At 34.9% G+C, this 23,268-nt stretch overlaps 1 protein-coding gene across 1 annotated transcript in view; it reads left to right on the top strand.

Moving 5' to 3' along the window:
* Positions 1-23,268, top strand: part of CCDC172 (coiled-coil domain containing 172) — a 60,057-nt gene that overhangs the window by 11,309 nt on the left and 25,480 nt on the right. The window contains exons 3-4 of the mRNA XM_007469603.1: positions 15,374-15,490; positions 16,684-16,849. Of these exons, the coding sequence (XP_007469665.1) occupies positions 15,374-15,490; positions 16,684-16,849 (283 nt within the window). The remainder of the gene's footprint in view (positions 1-15,373; positions 15,491-16,683; positions 16,850-23,268) is intronic.

The raw sequence follows: 23,268 nt of genomic DNA, 5'->3' as shown, positions 1-23,268 counted from the left end.
ATATAGTGAAAGTATAATGACACATGAGAATGATAACTACATCAACTTAGTGATTATCTCTCATGGGAGTGGAAGATAAACGTAATCAGGGAAGGGTATACAGGGAATTCCAGCTGTTTCTATAATGTTTTATTTCTTAAGCTGGGGGACATAGCTGTTAGGTTACTAAAAAAAATAAAGATATGTTTTAAAAGTCACAGAGCAGTGGCTTTTAGTCCATTTAAAAGGTGGTGCAACCATCACTATCTGATTCCAGAACATTTTCATCACCTCCAAAAGAAACCCTGTACCCATATTAGTCACTCCCCCATCCCCCTCAAACCCCACCAGCTCTTGGTCACCACTAGTCTACTTTGTGTCTCTGGACATTTTGTATAAGTGGAATCATACAATAATGGCCTTTTGTGACTGTCTTTCACTTAGCATGTTTTCAAGGTTCATCCATGTTGCAGCATGTGTCAGTACTTGATTCCTTTTTATGGCTGAGTAATATTCTATTGTATGGATGCACCACTTTTGTTTATCCATTCATCAGTTGATGAACACTGGGTTGTTTCCACTTTTTAGCTATTATGAGTAATGGTGCTGTGAACATTTGTGTACAAGTTTTTGTAGAACATATGTTTCAATTCTCTTGGGTATTCCACCTAGGAGTAGAATTTCTTGGTCATATGGTTAATTCCAGGTTTAACTTTTTGAGGAAATACCAGACTCTTTCTATAACAGCAGCAGCGTTTTACATTCCCACCAGCAATATACAAGGATTCCAGTTTCTCTATATCCTCACCAACACTTATTTTCTTGGGGGTTTTGGTTGGTTGGTTTGTTCGTTTGATAGCCACCTTAGTGGATGGGAGGTGGTATCTCGTTGTGGTTTATATTTCCAGTTCCCCCATGAGATTAATGTTGAACACCTTTTTAGATGCTTATTGGCCATTTGGCACATCTATTCTTAACATGAGCTACTTAATTATTGGTCATATAATTGGTTGCAATTCTTTTATGGAGGGGCCTTGTCTCTGAGAAGTAGTAATCTCTCTTCATATTAATAGAACTGAAATTATTGTATTTCCAAATGAAGTAAAAAATTATTACATATAGCATTTGTTGGACTTTTTCTCAAATTTGTTTTCATGATCTTAAGAAAATAAATCTGAAGAATATTTCATGGTAATAGCATTTAGAGCAAACTGTATAACAGTATGCCAGATAGGCTTTCTATATGCAAGTGCTTATAAATCACAAAAGTTGCACATTTCCTGGCTTGGATCCACAAAGTGGAAAATCGACTGCACTGTTTCTAATTGTTAAATCTACTAGTGTGCCTCTATTCCTTTTTTAAAAAAGAGCTACTATAAATAAATTGTTTACCCTAAAATGTTAGAAAAGTTTTGAACAGAAAAAAAAAAGCTTCCTTTCCAGGAACTGAGAGAATGGTCTTCTAATTAAGGACAGTAAGTTTGCGGCTCAGTATGCAGAAAGCATGAGATTAACATTTAGTTTGCTAGTCTCGTAAGAATATACAGCACAAAAGAATGCCTTTTTTTTTTTTTTTTGCGATATGTGGGCCTCTCACTGTCGTGGCCCCTCCCGTTGCCGGACGCGCAAGCTCAGCGGCCACGGCTCACGGGCCCAGCCGCCCAGCGGCACGTGGGATCCTCCCGGACCGGGGCACGAACCCATATCCCCCGCATCGGCAGGCGGACTCCCAACCACTGCGCCACCAGGGAGGCCCCAAAAGAATGCCTTTTTAAAAGTTTACCTTTTGATTTGTGACTTCTTGGAAAATCAGTTAGCTATGTTCTCTTCTCCTATTCATTCACTCAACAAACATTCATTGAGCAACTCCTAAACAACACCAAGAGTAACTGGCAAATAAATTATATAACAAGTTTCTGCCTTAGAGAGTTGACATCAAGCAACTTCAGCTATATAAACCTAACTGTGAACTCACAATTCTTGATGTTCTCATTTTTTTTAAATTGTGTAATTACTTTAAACTTTCTCTGTGTAATTCTACAAAGAAAGCCTTATTACATTTGTCATGAATAATTATCTAAAATGTGGAAATAGATGAGTTCATCATATATTTTCTGAGTGTAGCACTCGCCATTTTCTAGTGGCCCACCTGACTGGGGATAATCTGATTTTCTAGGGTGTGTACCTTTGCAATGGGTTCTTTTATTCTTAAATATACCAACCATTATTTGACCTCAGGGCCTTTGCAGTTGCTCTCTCCTCTGCCTGAAATGTTTCTTCCCTCAGCTGTTAGTGTTTTATACACACTCACTTCTTTTAGCTCTCTCCCAGCAGGGTGGCCAACCATTCTACTAGAACGTGAGACTTTCATTTCTAACACTGGGACAGTCCCATGCAAATTTTGATGGTTGGTTACCTTACGTCTAGGCTCAATTGCCACTTTAGAGCTGTAGTTCTCAAAGTGTGATCTGTGGTCCACGGGCGTCCCCAAGACTCTTATACGAGTTTTGTGAGGTCAAGCTATTAATAATACAAAGCTATTATTTTGCCATTTTCACTGTGCTGATATGTACATTGATGGTGCAATGGCAATGGTGAGTAAAACTGTTGGCACCTTAGCACAAATTAAGGCAGTGGAAACCAACTACTAGTATTCATTGTATTCTTCATTGCCACCCACTCACACTAAAAAAACAAAACCCACCAGTTTCACTGTATGCCCTTGATTAAAGTGTAAAAAATATTGTTTTGAAACTGACCATGGTGTGTATGTGTTTTTAATATTGTGTGTTGAAATGGAAAGTTCACATAAAGTACTTCTATATTCCAAAGTACAGTGATGGTCTCAAGGGAGAGTATTTGTATGATTGTCTGAGTTGCAGTATGAACTAGCTATTCTTTTTCTGGAATACCATTTTTACTTGAATAATTGACAGATAAGTGTAGTTATTTAAACGAGTATTTGGCAAAATTTTCTCAAAAATGAATGAAATGACCCTGACATTTCAAGGCAAAAAACTGATATTATTATTTTGCCAATGATAATATTCAACTTTTCAAACAAAAATTAGAATTTTGGAAGACTCAGATTTGTCATTGTAAGCTTGACAGCTTCCCAGTACTGAAAGACTTTTCTAATGAGTTTGTTGGTGATATTAATAAGTGTTATTTTTTAGCATTGTATTAAGAAGTGTATCAACATTTGGAGGATCTGAATTGTTCAGTGAAGGAATATTTTCCAAATAACCAGCACATAATTTTACAGAATTGTGCATGGATAAAAGATCCACTCAAAGCACAAAATAGACCAATTGTTTTTATTGTAACAGGATGAAAAATTTATTGAAGTGGTTTCAGATTCCACATTGCAACCAACCTTTCAGGAACTAACACTTATAAAATTCCTTAAGAATATGCGTAATTGTTTGGAAAGGGCATTATTAAAATAACCCTCCCATTTCCAACTATACATCTATGTGAGGCCAGGTTTTCTTCATATACTTCAACCAAGAAACATATTGCAAAAGGTTGAATAAAGAAGCAGATATGAGAACCCAACTGTCTTTTGTTAGAAGAGATCTGCAAAAAATGTAAATGCAACTCTTCTTACTATTTTTCTTTGTTTTGGAAAATATTATTTTTTCATAAAAATATATTTTAACATACAATGGATTTATTGTTATTCCTAAATGAATTGTTTTCAAATTTTCTCAGTTATAATCTTTGATACTGAAAATATTTATAGATATAACTCAAAAATAATCAAATACAAGTCCTCAATAATTTTTTAAGACCATAAAGTTATAAAGACCAAAAGTCATAAGATCAGAAAGTTTGAGAACGGCTGCTGTAGAGGACCCTCCCTTAGCTCCATATATAAAATAATATGACCTCATGCCATCAGTATCTCTATCCTTTATTCTGCTTTATTTTTCTTTGTGGCACTTAATTTCTCTATGTATTTGTATTGATCTGTTTACTGTTTGTCTCTGCCCAGTGGAATGTAAGCTTCACAAGGAATACATATTCATCTATTTTATTCACTACCGTTATTCCCAGTATCTAGAACAGTGCCTGAATCAGAGTAGGTGTTAAATAAGTATTATTGAGTGAATAAATTAATTTAATTTTTTTCTCTTAGAATTCTCTGTTTTCTGTTTTCCTTTTCTGTGAATTCTGCTTGTTTCATCTGATGGCCTTCTCAAATGGTGGTACATTTGCATATGAGCTTTAAAATTTTTTATTGTGAAATTATCTTTAGCAGGGCTTTTCTTTCTTGGGAGTCCTACATACTCTCTTGATAAAAAAGATGTTCCTAAGGAGCAGTTTCACTGCAGCTGCCAGAACCTTGCAGATTTCATTTGTTCAGGACCAGTTTTCATGTTAATTTTTGAGCTCAGGATTTCTGCACTGCATGGCTAGGAGACATTTGAATGTCACATCCATGAACAATTCAAGCTTGGGTTTGGGGTTTCTTGGGTATGATTCTTCTTCCACTTATGGATCAATGGAGGCAGCTCACTTTTATGCTGCATCTCCAAGCCAGTGGATGGAGTTTTGTTACTCTGCTTGCATAGCCAGCATAGGCACTTTTTTTTTCTTGCAAAAAACAAAAGCAGCAGTTTAAAAGAGTGATAGTCGTTGAAGTCTTTATACTCCTTCCCTTGCCCCATTTCCAGGCTGAGAGGTAGTCTCTGCCAGCAGTTTCCTTCCAGGCATTTTTTTTCTTTTTTTATTGAGGTATGGTTAATTTACAATTTTGTATTAGTTTCACGACAAAATTATACATAAGTATATATATATATATTCTTTTTCAGATTCTTTTCCATTATTGGTTATTGTAAGATATTGAGTATAGTTCCCTGTGCTATACAGTAGGTCCTTGTTGTTTACCTATTTTATATATAGTAGTGTGTATATGTTAATACCAAACTCCTAATTTATCTCTCCCCTCTTCCCCACTATCTCCTTTGGTAACCATAACTATCAATCTCATTCTTGACATGCTTCCATGTCTTGGCTGTTGTAAATAGTGCTGCTATGAGCATTGGGGTGCATATATATTTTCAAATTATAGTTTTCTCCAGATATTTGCCCAGGAGTGGGATTGCAGGATCATATGGTAACTCTAGTTTTTTAAGGAACCTCCATGCTGTTTTCCATAGTGGCTGCACAAATTTACATTCCCACCAACAGTGTAGGAAGGTTCCTTTTTCTCCACACCGTCTCCAGCATTTATTATTTGTAGACTTTTTAATGATGGCCATTTTGACTGGTGTGAGGTGATACCTCATTGTAGTTTTAATTTTCATTTCTCTAATAATTGGAAATTTTGAGCATCTTTTCATGTGCCTGTTGGACATCTGTATGTCTTCTTTGGAAAAATGTCTATTTAGGTCTTCTGCCCATTTTTTGATTGGGTTGTTTTCTGATATTAAGCTGTATGAGCTGTTTGTATATCTTGGAAATTAATCCCTTATCGGTAACATCATTTGCCAAGTATTTTCTTCCAGCCCCTAGGTTGTGTTTTCATTTTGTTTATGGTTTCCTTGGCTGTGCAAAAGCTTATAAGTTTAATTAGGTCCCATTTGTTTATTTTATTCCTAACTTTATCGAATGAGCCCAGTATCTCCCTTTGGCTTTGACTTTGAGTATTATTTGGGCATTTTTAAAACCCTAGCCTCTGTTGCCTGTATCCAATCTCAAAGATACCTCTTGGACTTGAATTCTAGCATGAAGATTTCTGGCATAATTATTTCTGTCTCTTGCTTTTTGGCTTACCTATGTAAATGACATATATTTTAAATTAGTTATGTTTTATCCAGCATTTCTCTGTCTTTGAATAGAAAGTTGGTCTTTCCCATATTTGTTTGGATTGTCACATTAACCAGAATTCTTCACTGTAAAATACCTTAGTGCTTCAACTTCCTCATTCTTGAGTTCCTATTTTTTATTTATCTTTTGGTCAATCTGTAATTTTTTAGGAAGAATATGTGCATGAACCTGTTTTGTTTCTTTTTTCTTCCCTGGTTGCTGTAGAAATTGTTTTTTTATCTTCATGATTCCAAATGTGTGCACAGATAAACAAATTTTTGTATCTGTCAATTTTGTCTAGTCCAAGGATAAGTCTCCCATTTTAACTGTAAATGTTATATTCTGGTTTATCTTTCAAGTACGCTTATTTCTTACAGCTTGGATCTTTGTTCTCTGTTCTCTGAATCTATTATCTTCTGTTATTTGCTAGTTTCAGCAGTATTGGACAATTCTTTATACTTTATATCACCGATTCCATCTTTTGCAGTGTTAGTTCTATTATTTAATACTCTGCAAATTTAAGTTCTGTGTTGCTGTCTTTTTTACATTTTAAAATATTTTCTATCTTTTTATCTCAGCTTGTATTTTTATCTTATTCTCTTACGTCCTTGCTTGCTCTTGTTTTTTAGTGGACTTATCTTTGTTTGCATCCTCTTGACATCAAGTAGTTGATTAACAAAAAAAATTTTTGTACTTTGTAGTAAAATTATTATAGGTATATTAATACTCTTTCTCTATAATCTGTCAGGCACTTCTCTTTTTCTCTTCTGTGACGGTATTTTTGTAGAGTGTATGTTGTCATTCTGTGAAAACTGTTCAGACTTGTGTTTTGCCAACAGTTATAATATATAAAATGTTCTTTGTCCCATTCTTGTTTTCTTGAGTTCTTGAAGAATGAACTGTCTTCTTAAAACTAAAACTGTTTGACAGGTTGATGTGAATATCCCCAACCCAATTTCTAGTGTTATTATGGAATACTGGACTGAGGTGTGATCTTTTCTTGCTTGTGTGCCAAGTTTTATTATTATGAGGAGGAAAATGTATGTTTTAAAGAATCTGTGACATTTTATAGATCTTCCGTTAAAAGCAGTACATGAAAAATCACTACCCTCAGCATTACATTGTTTGATATCCCGACAGAACAGGAAGATGTAGTAATAGGTAAGATGAGGTGCTGCCTCCTAAGTTGCCAAATTGCATGGAAGTCACCTTATTTCAAAGTAGCTCCCCAGCGAGAGTCTTTCAGATTAAGAAGTACCATTACATGGGCTTCCCTGGTGGCACAGTGGTTGAGAGTCTGCCTGCCAAGGCAGGGGACACGGGTTCGTGCCCCGGTCCAGGAGGATCCCACATGCCGGGGAGCGGCTGGGCCCGTGAGCCATGGCCGCTGAGCCTGCGCGTCCGGAGCCTGTGGTCCGCAACGGGAGAGGCCACAACAGTGAGAGGCCCGGGGACCGCAAAAAAAAAAAAAAGAAGTATCATTACAGAATGTTCTTGGCCTATCAGTATTTGTACTTTACTCTTTTTTCCCTAATCAGATTAACATCTAGCTGAATCAGCAGTTCTCTAGAAATGGGAGGCTGTTTTTTGAGGAAAAGGCGAAGAAAAATTTTGGAGATGGAGGGTTACTTTGAGAAGGGTAGATGTAGATTATCTGTAGACTTTGGAACACCAGATGGGTTCAGAAAGGTGTATGGAAACAGTCAAAGGCAAACTGGCTATTCACAGCTGTGCCTGTGATCTCGATGCTGCAGGAAAAATTTCTCATACAGCCTTTGGTGCTTGTGTGGTCTTATGAATTGTTATTGCCTGAATTAATACTTCAAGATAAGTTGAAAGGTTGCCTACCCCAGCTTCTTTGATTAAAACTAGTTCCATGGCTTTAAATATAGTCCAGTTTCCCTTGGTTAAAATTCGAATCAATTTCCCTCAAGAGAAGACAGAAACGCAGAAGGAATGGGAGATATGTGACCTGTATCACAGTAGGAAAGTAGATCAGGCTGTCACTCTAAAATGTTCTTTTCCTCTTTATTCTGAGCTCCCGCTCCTCTCAGTGCTTGGTTATGTCCCCACTGGAAGAGTGGATTATATTCCTGGGAAATTCTGAGGATCTTGCACCATTATATTTGGTGAACGTGCAGTTTTTTATTTGTTTTTTGCTGAATTGAACTAGCTCTGTTATTTTAACTCTTCATAAAAGTAATGCCTGTTTATTGCAATATTCAAAACATAGAGATAGGCAAAAAGCAGAGTGAAAACCACCTATAGTTCTGCCATATACTTAATATTTTCATAGGTTTTCTTTCAGAATTGTTTAAATGCATGTATATTTTTTTCTTAAATGATTTGCTTTTTTCCATTCACTATACCCTGGGTATATTAATAAATATATATCTAAATAAGCAGTTTTTAATGGTAGCATAGTAAATGGCTATACCATATTTTAGTTAACTAATTTTCTATTGATAAACATTTACTATTACTATTAATAGTTACTATTATTAATATCACTGTGATGATACTTTTATACATACATCTGTGTGCACTTATGTTTTTAGGATAAAGTCCTAGTAATCAAATTGCGATGTCAATGGGTAGATACAGTTGACCCTTGAACAACATAGGTTTGAACTGCATGGGTCCACTTATGTGAGGATTTTTTAAATACAACAATACTACATGATCCGATTGATTGAATGTGTGGATTAGAACTGTGGAAATGGAGACCTACCTGTAAAGTTATATGCAGTTTAAAAAAAAAAAATTATTTATTTATTTATTTATTGGCTTCATTGGGTCTTTGTTGCTGCGTGCGGGCTTTCTCTAGTTGTGGTGAGTGGGGGCTGCCCTTCGTTGAGATGCGCGGGCTTCTCCTTGCGGTGGCTTCTCTTGCTGTGGAGCACGGGCTCTAGGTGCACAGGCTCAGTAGTTATGGCTGGCGGGATCTAGAGCACAGGCTCAGTAGTTGTGGCACATGGGCTTAGTTGCTCCGTGGCATGTGGGATCTTCCTGGACCAGGGCTCAAACCCGTGTCCCCTGCATTGGAAGGCGGATTCTTAACCACTGCACCACCAGGGAAGTCCCTATATGCAGATTTTTGACTGCAACAAGGGTCAGCGCCCCTAACCTCCGTGTTGTTCAAGGGTCAACTGTACTTTTATTTATTTATTTATTTATTTATTTATGGCTGTGTTGGCTCTTCATTTCTGTGCGTGGGCTTTCTCTGGTTGCGGCAAGCGGGGGCTACTCTTCATCGCGGTGCGCGGGGCTCTCACTATCGCAGCCTCTGTCGTTGCGGAGCACAGGCTCCGGATGCATAGGCTCAGTAATTGTGGCTCACGGGGCTAGTTGCTCCGCGGCATGTGGGATCTTCCCAGACCAGGGCTCGAACCCGTGTCCCCTGCATTGGCAGACAGACTCTCAACCACTGCGCCATCAGGGAAGCCCTCAACTGTACTTTTAAAGCTCTTGATAATTTCCAAATTGTCCTCCAGAAAAGTTCCAGTTTATATTCCCACAATATCACTATTTGTACAATAGAAATTATTGATTTTTTTTACAAATACAAGAAAAACGGCATCTTTTATGGTTTTAACTTGAACTTTTTAGTTATATTTTTTCATTTGTTCAGATTGTTCATATTTACTTTGTGCTTTGCCTGTTCATATCCTTTCCTTGTCTTTTTTCTCACTTAATTCTAGCTTTTTTTTTTTTTTTGCGATACGCGGGCCTCTCACCACTGCAGCCCCTCCCGTTGCGGAGCACAGGCTCCGGACGCGCAGGCTCAGCGGCCATGGCTCACGGGCCCAGCCGCTCCGCAGCACGTGGGATCCTCCTGGACCGGGGCACGAACCCATGTCCCCTGCATCGGCAGGCGGACTCCCAACCACTGTGCCACCAGGGAAGCCCTGAATTCTAGCTTTTTATGTGCTATAGATATTACCCTTTCTTTGTCATTTGTTGCAAATTTTATTATTTGTAGCTTGATTTTTTATGATTTTTTCAATCAAAATTTAGAATGTTCATGTTGCTAGAATTTTTAATCTTTTTGTTTCTGAAGTTCATTGTTTAAACAATGTCTTTTTCCAGTACTTTTACAGTTTTTTTTTGTTTAATATTTTAAATAAAAATGATTCTCCATTTTTGCCTGGGTAAATGTCACATGTTTCTCATTGACTATGATATATGTGTGTGTGTGTGTGTGTGTGTGTGTGTGTGTGTGTGTGCAATATATATATATATATATGTGAAACTGTATACTTGTGTTTGTTTTTAAATATTCTGTATTATTCTGTTAATCTGTTTGTTTTGGCACCAAAACAAATTCACTTAATTACACTATTCACTTATTACACTTATTCACTTAATTACATTAGCTTTAAAATATCTTTGACCCTGTGGAGTGACAGTTTGTTTTTCAGGAATTTCCTGATTCTTTTTTTTGTTCTGTTTTGTCTTCCTAGATAAATTTAAAATCATTTTTTCAAGTTCCAACAAAATAAAAGTATTGGGGTTATAATTAAGATTATACTAAGTTCATTTGGGGAGAACTGATATATTTACAACTCTGAATCTTCACATTCAAGAATATAGCATAAGGGCTTCCCTGGTGGCACAGTGGTGGAGAATCTGCCTGCCAATGCAGGGGGCACAGGTTCGATCCCTGGTCTGGGAAAATCCCGCATGCCACAGAGCAACTAAGCCCGTGAGCCACAAGTACTGAGCCTGTGTGCTAGAGCCCGCGTGCCACAACTACTGAAGCCCGCACACCTAGAGCCCGTGCTCCACAACAAGAGAAGCCACCATGATGAGAAGCCCGCACACTGCAACAAAGGGTAGCCTCCACTCGCCGCAACTAGAGAAAGCCCACGCGCAGCAACAAAGACCCAACATAGCCAATAAATAAATAAATTTATTTAAAAAAGAAGAATATAGCATATCTTTCTATTTATTTATACCTTCTTTTATGTTCCTCAATGCAGGCTTTTTCATATAGGTCCCACATACTTCATGTTGTTTATTTGTGTTTTGTTTAGTTTTTGGTATTGTAAATGGGATCTTTTCCATGCTTTTTTCTATTTATTGTTGGTAAATAGAAAAAATACTAGTTTTTTGATATTTATTTTGTTACTAACCTTTTTACTGAACTCTTCTCTATTTCTAAGTTTCTCAGTAGATTTTCTTGGATTTATTAGGTACACAGTAATCACATTTGCCCAAACAAACAAAAGGGAGAGAGAGAATTGTGTGCCAGTTTTTAAAATAATTGTTATCTCTTGTTCCTATTCTTGACATATTGCATCAGTAAGAACTGCCAGAACAGACGTAAATAGCAGTGGTCTTATCAGGCATCCTGATAATGCTTAATGAAAAGATGAGAGATGAGCCAAGACTTGACTGAGATGAAGGAATGAACCATGAGGAATCTGGGGAAAGAGATTTCCAGGCATAGAATATCCAGTGCAAGGGCCTTGAGGAGAGAGTGAGGCTGGATGTTCGGGGAATAACAAGGAGGCCAGTGTGGCTAGAGAGGAGTGCTTGAGGAGGAAACTGGTAGAAGATTAGAGAGGGAATAAGAGTACAATCATGTAAAGCCTTATAAGCCATTAAAAGGACTAATATTTACTAATATTGAACCTTCCTTGCTTACTATATTAGGATTACTGTGTCATAGTGAGTTATTCTTTAAGCATTGCATCTGTGGTTAAAAAATGTATTTATAAAAAATCTATTTTTTAAAAAAGTTAATATCTGCAATCGATACAGTATTCATTGATGTACTCTAGTGTTGAAACATCTTTATCATAGTCATAACAAACGCATTCTTTGCCCAGTTGCTGTGATTACGAATGTGAAATCTTCTACCTAACTTTCATGATGTTTTCTTATGTAGTGTTGCCTGTTTTACTCTTGCGCAGACTATTTAGTTAGCAAAGTACCAGTTCCTAAAGCCTGAAATTATTTTAAGCAACAGCAACCACAACAAAGTGTAGATTGTACTTTGTACTTTGCTTACTTGGATCCAAACATTAATTTCAAATCCTCAGTCATTCTCAACTTTCAAGTTATTCTGGTAGAAAAATACCTAAGGGTGCCCAAGCAGCAAGAGTGGTGCAGAGTCACAGATCATGGCTATGCTGACCTAGTTGACCAGATAAGTCAGCTGACTGGGGAAACTATAAGCTCTTTTGAAAAATCAAATATCCCAGGAAAAATAAGACAGGGAAAGGGAAAAAGAAGTGTTTATTTCTGAGAGAAGTAAAATTAACCAGAGTGTTGGCACTGTTATAGTTAAAATTTTCCAAAACAGCAATATTTTCTACAACGCTTGGCTATTTGATTCTAGCATATAACTTTAAGGCTGTGTGCAAATATTTTCATTTCATTTGTAGTCAGAGGAAGGAAAGAGATTAGAAAGAGAAGTTTGAACCTTCCACCCTTTTCTTTTTATCGTTTGTAGCCCCTTGAGATCCCTGGGTAATTTAGCAGATACAGCCAGTAGTTTCTTAAGTTTTTATTTATCATGGATGTCCAGGCTACCATGGATATAAGATAGTGCCTCAATTCAAACCTGACTCAGATAAGTTCAAAAATATCTTTTTAAATCACAATTTTACATCTCTTCTAGTATCTTCCCAATTCTGATTCCTACCCATCACTTTTGAGACAAAAGAAAGGTGAGAGAGATTTCTGATGATAATTTATTCTGTGAAATGACCTCATCTTGTGATCCTATCAACATCTTCAGGTTATGTTTGGAATATTTATACATCAGTAGGTCTGGTTTTCAAAAGCAAGAATGTGAAAAATAATTTAAGAAATGAGTTGTGATAACAGGAAGAACAAAAGGAACAATGAGAAACATTCTGCAAATAGGTGGTCTTGAAAAGCATTTTTTAGTAGTGAGAGTTAATAACTTATAGTAGAGTGGAACTGGATAAATCCTAAGGCATTTGTCCCATTAGTTCCATTAAAATAGAAGGTCTAATAATATTAGACCCCATGTAGTTTCTGCAACCATAACTTAACTGCCTTCCTCAACTTGTGAGTCAGCGTAGGCAATTTATTCTTTCTTGACCCTCCTAACGAGCTTTTCCAAAGTCCTGCTTCTTTCTCTATTACTCTCTTTTCCCTACTTGCCAATTCCATTATGCATTAAATGTTTCATCACAGATCCTAAGTAAATTTAAAAATTAATATTGCTGTAATCTTTCTGTAGTTATTGATTCTTTGGGGCTTTTTAGGTCTTGATTAAAAGAGGAAAATGTGTGAGTAAAAGATAAAAACAGAGTGTAAAACAGAAAGTAAGAATGAAGAGTACACCAATAATAAGAATGAAAACAGAAAAGTAGAAAAGACCTCAAAATGGATAATTTACATAGAATTTTAGGGAGGAGGAAAATTATAGCTCTACCCTTCTTACAGATCTTTTGAACAGCAGTCTGATTTTCATTTGGGGTATACAGGTTTCATCTTTTCAGGTTATGGTAAAACATTCCAATTAAATGCCAATATGTCTAATATCTCTCCTTAATGATTGTTATTTTCCATTTTAAGAACGAAGACATGAGCTCAGTGATAATTATAGGTCTTAATGATAGCTGGAAACAGAGCACCTTAATTTCTGAGTCCTTAACATAAGGCTTTTGTGAATTCAAGTGATAAATTTGCTTGTCTTATTTTAAAATTCCTTAGTTTGATAAATAAAATTTTCTCCATTTTTGGTTTTCAGTGCAGGTTTGACTACAGATCAGTGGTAGAAACAGAATCAGAATTTAGGAATTTTGATTCTGAAAGGCATATTACATGAAATACCTAATTGGATTAAACCAAAATTTATCCAGCCTGATATTTGGTCTCAAAGCATTTTTGTAAACATTCATGGTATTGTTCATAATTGCAACTCTGAGGGTTAGGAATATACTGCAAGCAACCTTTTCTTAATAAATTCTGATGGACCTAGTATTTGGTAATTTTTCCATCTCTTAAACTTACATACTTTCAATTTATGCTGTTGTCAGAGACTGAAGTCCCTTTTTAGTACCAAAAGTATCTTTGTACTACTTTGAAATAGTTCTAATATTTACATATTAGTATCATGATTTAGAAGCAATAAAGTCAGAAGACCTGAATTTTAGTCCTGGGTTTGCCCCTAATTAATTATATAACCTTTGTTAAGGTATTACTTCTCTGGAACTCATTTTATTCTCATTTATATAATATATACTAAATAGCACAGAAGTATTTTCTTATTCAAAATAAATGTGATAAAATTCATGATCATACTCTTGTTCACCATTGTTACCAGTTTCTATACAATTTTATAGATCAGACCATATGTTTTCTAATTTCTGTCTTCTCAGACAGTAAAATACTAACTGCCCATTCTCCCTTCCCCCAATTTTGAAAGTATTTTCTGAATTCTTTTGGTCATGTAAATTGCACCTTTCTAATCTTTGTTGATGTCTTTCTTAAGATAAAGTTGATGAAATCAGCACCAAGTGCTGAAGGTATGGGCAGATGGGCTATGATATTAAATAAATTTAAGATCATATTTTCTGTTTTATTTCAGCTGCTTTCTTTTTAATGCCAGTATTTCTAGGGCTTTTTAGCCATATCATTTCAAAATGTCTTTTAGGCCAACCCTTTGCCTCTGGACTAAGCTATTCCTAAGCTCTTTATTATTCAATATCTTCTGGGACAGAGATTTCACAACCTGTCTCTAACCTTGAAGAAGTTCTTAACAGCTAACATAAATCATGCTTTCTGCAATTTCAGTTGAATTTATTTCCTTTTCCTTTTCTCTGTGGAGATGGGAACAGCCCCAGATTTGAAGTGATGGTTTCTTATGAGGGCCAGTACTGAATGTAGTGGAAAGATTATTTCCAGTCTGGCATCATTTTTAGCTTTTATATATTAAAGCTTCCTGACTTTCATTTCAATGTTCATGGTCTCAAGAGATGCTATTCTTTACAGCCCAAATGAAATAACAGTTACATATCTAATATTAATGTTTATTTTATCTTTTGCTAGTTAGAACCAAATGAGGTACTAAAATAAAAAATGAGTTCTCAAAACCCATTTGAAGACTTTAGCAGATTTGTGTTTTATTTGGTATAACTATAGTCATGGGACTAGGTTTTTGCCTGTGGTTTTTAGATTTTATCTCATAATTTGATTATTCATGATTTATTCATCCATATCTTTGTGTAAGTGATGAGAATAGAAATTTGTTCTTTAAAACAAGCTGTCTTAAAGCAGATTTCAATGTATGTCATCAAAAAGCTTTAGTACCTAAGGTACAAAATGTGCTAGGTATTAGAAAGGAAAAAGTAAACACATTCTCTGCTCTTGAGGCACCTATAGTCTTATTAGGGGAAGAGGTTATAAAAATTATAATTATAAAGCATTTATAAAATAATTTAAGATAGAGCATATAAAGTAATGTTTCATGTGAATTTTATTTTGCATTTTAAAGATTAATATAAAAATTTTATACTATACAGATCTGTTCTATTAACTGAGGTACCCTAAGATGTCTAATTGTTTCATTCTGATTTCTGTTATTTTTACTTTAAAGATTCAGCAGTTTTCTGAAAAAGCCTTCCTCTTACAGCTTTTGAAAACTCATGAAAATGCCTTAGAAAGACAGTGCAGTGAAATTACAAGCCAAAGGAATATGCTTCTCCAAACGTTTGTAAGTCTCCAGCCACTTAGAAAAATTTATTTCACTAACTCTATCAAAAAGTATTAAAATATACTTAGGTGTACTTTTAGAAAAAATTATCCGTATGCATATTGGCAGATAGTCCTGTTCAGATATGGAAAATTATTAAGTGCTATTTTAAACCAGTTGGTAGAGTAATATAGTTTGAAAGAATTTTATTGGCAGCATGCAGTATAGAAATTATTTGCAATTGTAATAAGCATAAAAGAAATAGTGAAATTGATTTGAATTGCTCAGGCTTCAAGACCTTGGTTTTAATGCTTTTGAAAGGCAGAGAGGTTCACACTTTAGGCATATTAATGGATGTGGGTGAAAAGATAAATTTTGTTTATCTTTTTATCATAAGTCAGAGCCAGCAGACTCAGTAGTTTTAAATGATAAGGACAGCTCAGGAATATGATTTGTAACTAACTGACATTTTGAAAAAAATGCATTTTAAAATATTAAAAATATATATCTAAAGTCAGAATCAACCACCAAATGGTTATGAATGACATGGCCAGTTTCCAAATGTAGCTTATAATTAGTTACATTTCTTAGAAAAAAAATAGGAAAATGCAGTAATGTTTAGTTTCTACCATTGTCAAAAAGTTTAGGTACTAGCATTGTTTAAAGTTTTTGTAAATTCTTATTTCTACTCCATGTTGACATTGCATGAAATGTAGCTATTATTTAGAACTGAATTTGAAATGAATATATAATTTTACCTTTATTGTCTAAATTTTAAGAGGTTTTCTTGGATTTCCTTTTTTGTTTTTCTTTTTTATCCTGTAAGACAGTAATTCCTTTGCGTGTAGACTTTCATTTTCAACTTTGGTCATTTAAGTATTTTACCACCCATTTTGCAATGAAAAAACGGCATACATGGCTGTAAGTTTAATTCACAAACAAATGCATACTTAATGATGGGTGGTAGAATTTCTACCTCAATAATTGTCCTAAATCATTAAGGGTAAATCTTTCCCATGAATATAGGTGGTTGTTACTATGTAATAACTTCAGTTTTTTAATTAATATTGCTGGAGTAGTACAGCATTTGAATCCCAGGAAGTATAATTTTCTATTTTGTTGTTAATATTTCCAAATGATTGCATTTTAAATCACTAAGGAAAAATATTGTTGCAATTAACACCTATATTTGTTCCTTTGTTTCCATTTTTCAGGAAGCTACAAAGAGAAAAGTGACAGAGGAGGAAGAAAAATTTATTAAGGAAATTACAGACTTCAATAATGAGTATGAAATAACAAAGAAACGAGAGCTTTTGATGAAAGAAAATGTCAAGATTCAAATATCTGACTTAGAAAACGAGGCAAACATTCTGAAAATGGGTATGAATACATAGTACCACCTCATTTATCTGGTATTATTGAAAGTAACTTACTTTGAATTAATGGTTTTTCCAGAAATCTAACTTTTTCATAAGTAAATTGGGTTATTGCATAGCTATTCTTTTACTTTTATCTTAATGGTATGTATCTTTTATTGTGAGCAGTCTCAAATTCTTTAGAAGTAAATGTGACATGAGCGTTGGTCATTTATTTAGCAATCAAATCTGTTTACTATCTGTTGTGTGTTAGCTACTCTTTTAGGTCCTGGAGATGTAAAACTAAAAAGTGAAGGGATCAAATCCATAAGCAAATGTTTATAGTAAAATGTGATAGAAGCTATAATAAGGGTAATACTGTTGCTGTGATCCTTATTTTACCATCAATCCAGTTTAAACTAGGAAACACGGTTACACAGCGAGGTGGGGAGAATTTCATTTCAGAAACAGTAGTATGCAGGTTATTGCAGTTTGTGATAAGATCCTGAACTAAAGAAGTTACCAAAGAGAGGAGACAATGAATTAAAGACCTGTTTAGGAAGAATGATAGGACTGTATCACTGATTAATGTAAACAGATATATAGAAAGTCAAGCATGAATCACAGTTTTCAAACTTAAGAGATTGGGTAGCATATGGTACCAGGAGGAAGAGCAGAGGTGGAGGTGAACTATAGCCTTTTCTGGACAAAAAGATTTTTATTTTAGGTAGTTTTAGTTAGAGATGTCTATGGGATAAACAGGTGGAAATGCCCAGGTAGCAGGTGGAAATTTGGTCGCGAAGCTGTTAAGAGAGATCAGAGCTAGAGTATTGGGTTTGGGAATACAGAGGAGTTGGTGACATAATTCAAAGTGAACATGTAGAGGGAACATAGAGGAGGACCGAAGACCAAAGACAGAAACTGGGAAAGCATAGCATTTAAGGAAATGAAGAGAAGAAGAATGAGACAGAGATGTCAAAGAAGGCAAGGGGAGAACCAGCAGAGAGTAATATGTGATTTGGGGCAAGATGCTTAAGTTTTCTTTGCCTCAGTTTCCTCATCTGTAAAGATGGAGGATAATAATAATGACCTTAACAAGGTTGTTGTGAGGATTCATTGAAATAATATTTAAGTACATAGAATGCTACTGGGAGCATAATTAAATCCTTAAAAATATAGGGATTATACTTTTTAATTAGTTTAATTTTATAGATGAAGGAAATGAGGTTCTCAGAGATAAATTGCTCTGGGTAGAGATTGTAGGACAGAAGTTCTTAACTATAGGCACACATCTGGGAAGTTTAAAAAAAATATATTAAATGCTTGAGTCTCATCTCAGATTTATTGAATCAGGATATGGAACATAATTTTTTAAGTCCCTTAGATAATATTCATGTTTGCTGCTATTTAATGATCACAGGTGTAGAACAGAAGTTTAAATAGGTATTAACCTTAGGAGATACTCTAAAACTACCTTTCTTTATAAAGTCATGGATATGACCACTTCTATTCACGATAGTATTGGAAATTCTGACCAGATCATTTAGGCAGAGAAAAGAAACAAAAGACATGCAAATTGGAAAGGAAGAAGTAAAATTATCTCTGTTCCCAGATGGCATAATCTTTTGGTAGACCACCTAACAATTCCACAAAAAACAAACAAACAAACAAACTAGCAAAGCAAACAGCTTAAGCTAATAAATACAGCAAAGTTGCAAATTAGTTGCATTTCTATGTACTAGCAAAGAGCAGTCTTTCAAGATTCTACTTATAATAGCATCAAAAGGAATAAAGTACTTAGAAAAAAAATAACCAAGGAGATTAAAGACTTGTACACTGAGAACTGTAAAACATTACTCAAAGAAATTAGAGAAGACCTAAATAAATGGAAAGATATCCCATGTTCATGGATTGAAGAACTTAATATTGCTACTATGGTATTATTATCCAAAATAATCTATAGATTCAATGCAATCTCTATCAAAATCCCAACAGGATTTTTTTCATGAATAGAAAAACGCATCCTAAAATTTGTATGGAATCCCAAAGGATCCCAAATGGCCAAAACAAGAACAAAGTTGGAGGACTCAAAATTCTTGATTTCAAAATTTAGTAAAATGCTGTGGTAATCAAAACAGTGTGATACTGGAATAAAGACAGACATATAGAACAATGGAATAGAATAGAGAGCTCAAATATAAACCCTTGTGTCAAATGATTTTTGATAAGGGTGCCAAGACTTCAGTGGGAAAGGACCATCTTTTCAACAAATGCTGCTGGGAAAACTGGATACCACATGCAAAAGAATGAAGTTGGGCCCTTACCTTACACTATGTATGAAAATTAACTGAAAATGGATCAAAGTCGTAAACTTAAAAAAATAATGAAGCTCTTAGAAGAAAACATATGGGAAACACCTCATGACATTGCATTTGGTGATGATTTCTTGGATACTGAAAACACAGACAATAAAAGAAAAAATAGATATACTGTACTTGGTCAAAATTAAAATCTTTTGTACATCAAAGGACAGTATCAAGAGAGTAAAAACACAACCCACAGAATGGGAGAAAATATTTTCAAATCATATCTTTGATAAGGGATTAATACCCAGAATATTAAAAAAATACCCATAACTCAACACCAAAAAAACTGAACCAAACCAAAAAAAACCCAGTTAAAAAATGGGCAAAGGATTTGAATAGACCATTTTTCCAAAGAAATGGCCAATAAGCTCATGAAAAGATGTTCAACCTAAATAGTCATTAGGGAAATGGAAATCGAAACCACAATGAGATATTGCTTAACACCCATTTAGGATGGCTGTTATTTAAAAAAAAGTCAAAATCTCCACAACATGATATTCACACTGTTCAGGATGCAATCCAGAATTCCTTGACCTGTGAAGTATCAGTGAAACATGACCTAATGTCAAAAGAAAATAATGAGATGCGAAAACCACAGTGATCTAGATATTGGAGTTAAAAACCTGATAGCAGCTTTATTAACTATGCTCAATGAGTTAAGAAAAATGCACTTGTAATAGATTAAAAGATAGGTAATCTCAGCAGAAAAATATAAAATGTGAAAAAGAATCAAATGAACATTTTAGAACTAAAAAATACAATATCTGAAATTAAAATGTCACTTAATAGCAGAGTGGAGCTGACAGAGGAGCCAATGAACATGAAGCTGGATTAATAGAAATTACCCAATCTGAAGAAGAGAGAAAAAATTGAAACATAAAATAGAAACTCAGGGACCTGTGGGACAATTTCAGAAGGTCTAACATGCAAATAATTAGAGTTTCTGAAGGAGAGAGGAGAGAGAATGGGGCAGAAAATATATTTGAAGAAATCATGGCAGAAAATGTCTTAAATTTGCTGAAAAATATTAATTCATCGATTCAAGAAGCTCAGCAAATCCAAACAAGATAAATTCAAAGAAATTCATGCCTAGGGACATAATAATAGTGAAATTGTTGAAAAGCCAAAGATAAAAAAATCTTGAAAACAGGGAGCAATTAATCAAATGACCATGTACTTGTCACTAGAAACCATGAAGTCAAGAAGATAGTGGAATAATGAAAGTGTTGAAAGAAAAATAAATCTCTATATCCAGTGAAAAGTTCTTCAAAAGGTAAAATAAAGACATTTTCAAGTAAAGGAAAATTAAGAGAATTCTTTGCCACCATGACTGAACAACCATGACTGAACAACAAGAAATGCTAAAGGAAGCTCTCCAAGTAGAAGTAAAAATGACACCAGAGACAAACTCATATCTTAATTAAAACAATCAGAAATGGCAAATAAAATATAAGTACCTATGTTTTCTCTTAATTTTTAAAAATACATATGATTTCTTAAAGCAAAAAATATATTGTGGAGTTTATAATGAATGTAGAGGCAATTTGTATACATGTGTGTCATATGCATACATGACAACTATAACATAAAGAAATGGAAAGGGGGCATGGGAAGTGTATCTGTACAATTCTGTATAACATTCAGAAAACCAGGAATAGAAGGGAACTCCTCTATAAAAATGATAGAGAAAAAAGGTCCTTGATGCCACAAATAATGTAGGAGCCCCCTATTTTGTGTTCTTTCTTCCAGAGATATGAATTTATTTTAACAGATTTGCTTTCATGGTGCTTGGTACTGTTGGTTCTTTATACTTTCAAAATGTCTCTAGGGTTTCCATATGAAATTTAATCTCCATAATGGCAGGGACTTCGTTTTGTTTAATGCTCTATCTCCAACAGTATAAATTAGATAATTATAAATTGATGACTGCTTCAAAAAGAGAAGTACAAACTGATATGAGAACATGTAAGGGAACCTAACCTGGACTAGGTAGTTAAGGAAGGACTACCTGAGCAAGTGACTTTCAGACTGAGATCTGAAGTATCATAGGGATTAGCCAAATGAGAGGTTTGGGTCCAGATGTCAGATAGTTAGATATTTAACTTAAGAGCTCAGAGAGAGGTTTGGGCTAGAGCTATTAAATTTGGAGAATCACCCAGGGAGAATGTATTAAAAGAAAATACTAGAACCCTGAGTAACACCATGACTTTCAGGAAGAGGAAGAAGGCCAGCAGAGTGTGAGAAAGAGCTTCGAGAAATTTAGGCACATTCAAGAAAGGATACATTGCTCTGTGAAGTTGGGATCACCTAGGGGAGAGAGTATTTGAGGTTGTATTTGAGAATATTTGGCAAAGCTGCCAAACTGTCAACCGTAAGGACTAAGAAGCAGCAGTTGGATGTCCCTGGTGATCTTTAGGAAAAGCAACAGATTGAGATAATTAGAGAAGAAGGGCAGAAGCCAGGTTGTAATGAGTTGAGCAGTGAGGAGGAGGAATTGGTGACCATGAGCATAGATAAGTCTTCGAAGAAGTTTCTCTGCAGATAAGATAGAAAGTCCAGTAACCCAGGAGGATGTGAGGTCAGGGGAGGGTTTTTAGTGGGAAAGTGGGATTGTCCTTTTTTCATTTTTCTTTTTTGAAATGGGAGATATTTGAACATATTTAAATATTGGTGGATTGGAGCCAGTAGGGAGGTAGAGTTGAAAATTACAGAAAAAAGCTAAATTCCCAGTGAAGATGGGCAACGGTACACAGGTGGTGGGACTGGTGGTGATTCAAGAAGAAAACAAAATAAAATAAAAATTAAGAAACAACCTACATGAACAACAAGGGCCTCTAATAATCTGAGTATGTTATCTGTACTTTTATGAATGTATTTGTGTGGTAAAAATCTAATGAAATTGCTAAATCAAAGGGAAATATTAAGAGACTTAATACTAAATTACACTCCTTATAGCACTGAATTAATTTTCCTACCAACTGCATAGGAAAGTGCCTGTTTTCCTAAATTATTATCTCCTACCATTACCAATCTGGGCATTATCAATGACTTTAATCTTTGCCAATCTGACAAGTCAAGATGTTATTTTCATTGTTGGTTTAATTAGCATTTCTTTGATTTTTCACTATGTTGAATTTATCTGAATTTATTGACCATTTATTTTTTCTTTTTCTGTGAACAATCTGTTAATATTCTTTGTTCATCATTATGTATTTTTATTCTTACTGATTTATATGAGCTTTCTGTAAATTAATGAAGTTAGCCCTGTGTCATAAATTTGTGTCCTAGTTTATTGTTTACCTTTGACTATACTCGTAGTATAGTCATGTGTCTCTGTGTGTGTCTGCATATGTCTGAACGCCATATAGAAAGTTTAAACTTTTGCAGTCATCTTCATCAATCTTTTCCATTATGGCTTCTGGATTTTGTCTCCATCTTAGAAAGAGTTTTACTATTAATCATGACACCAGATTGAAACTTTCTCTCTTTCTTCTCCTTCTGTCTCTCTCCCCTCTTTTTTCTTTCCCTCCCTACCCTTCCCCTTTTGAGATGATCATATATGCTTTTCCCACTTTAATCTATTAACATAGTGAACTTTGTTAATAAATATCCTATTATTAACCTTACTTAGCTGTGGTCTCTAATGTTTTCTTTAAGATTTTTGCATCAGTATTTATAAGTGAGATTAATCTTTTTGTGTGTGTTATATTGACTTAACAGAAAGAATGTAAAAGCTTTCTTTCTCCAGCTGGAAAAAATGTAAATACTAGAATTATCAACTCCTTCAAGGTTCAAAAGAATTCACCTGTGAAATTGTTTATGGTGACTGTTTCTCCCTGTTGGTGCTGATGGAGAAAGGAGTTACTCAAATTTTAAGCATACTAAAGCCATTTTCTTCTCAGAGCAGTTTTAGTTTCCATTTGTCTTCTGTCCCGTCAGTGCTTTGCTCTTCCATTCCCTTTTCTAATTTGTACCACCATATCTGTTATTTCCTGATACTTGATTTTTCTCTTCTCTCTTCCTTCTTCTGCTGGCTGTCCCCTCTGACCTTTCCCATTGAGCTTTTAGACCATAACTA

Source organism: Lipotes vexillifer, unplaced genomic scaffold, assembly GCF_000442215.2.
Source record: "Lipotes vexillifer unplaced genomic scaffold, Lipotes_vexillifer_v1.1 scaffold240, whole genome shotgun sequence".
NCBI classification, from domain to species: Eukaryota; Metazoa; Chordata; class Mammalia; order Artiodactyla; family Lipotidae; genus Lipotes; species Lipotes vexillifer.
This window is presented reverse-complemented; position numbering and strand designations above follow the sequence as displayed.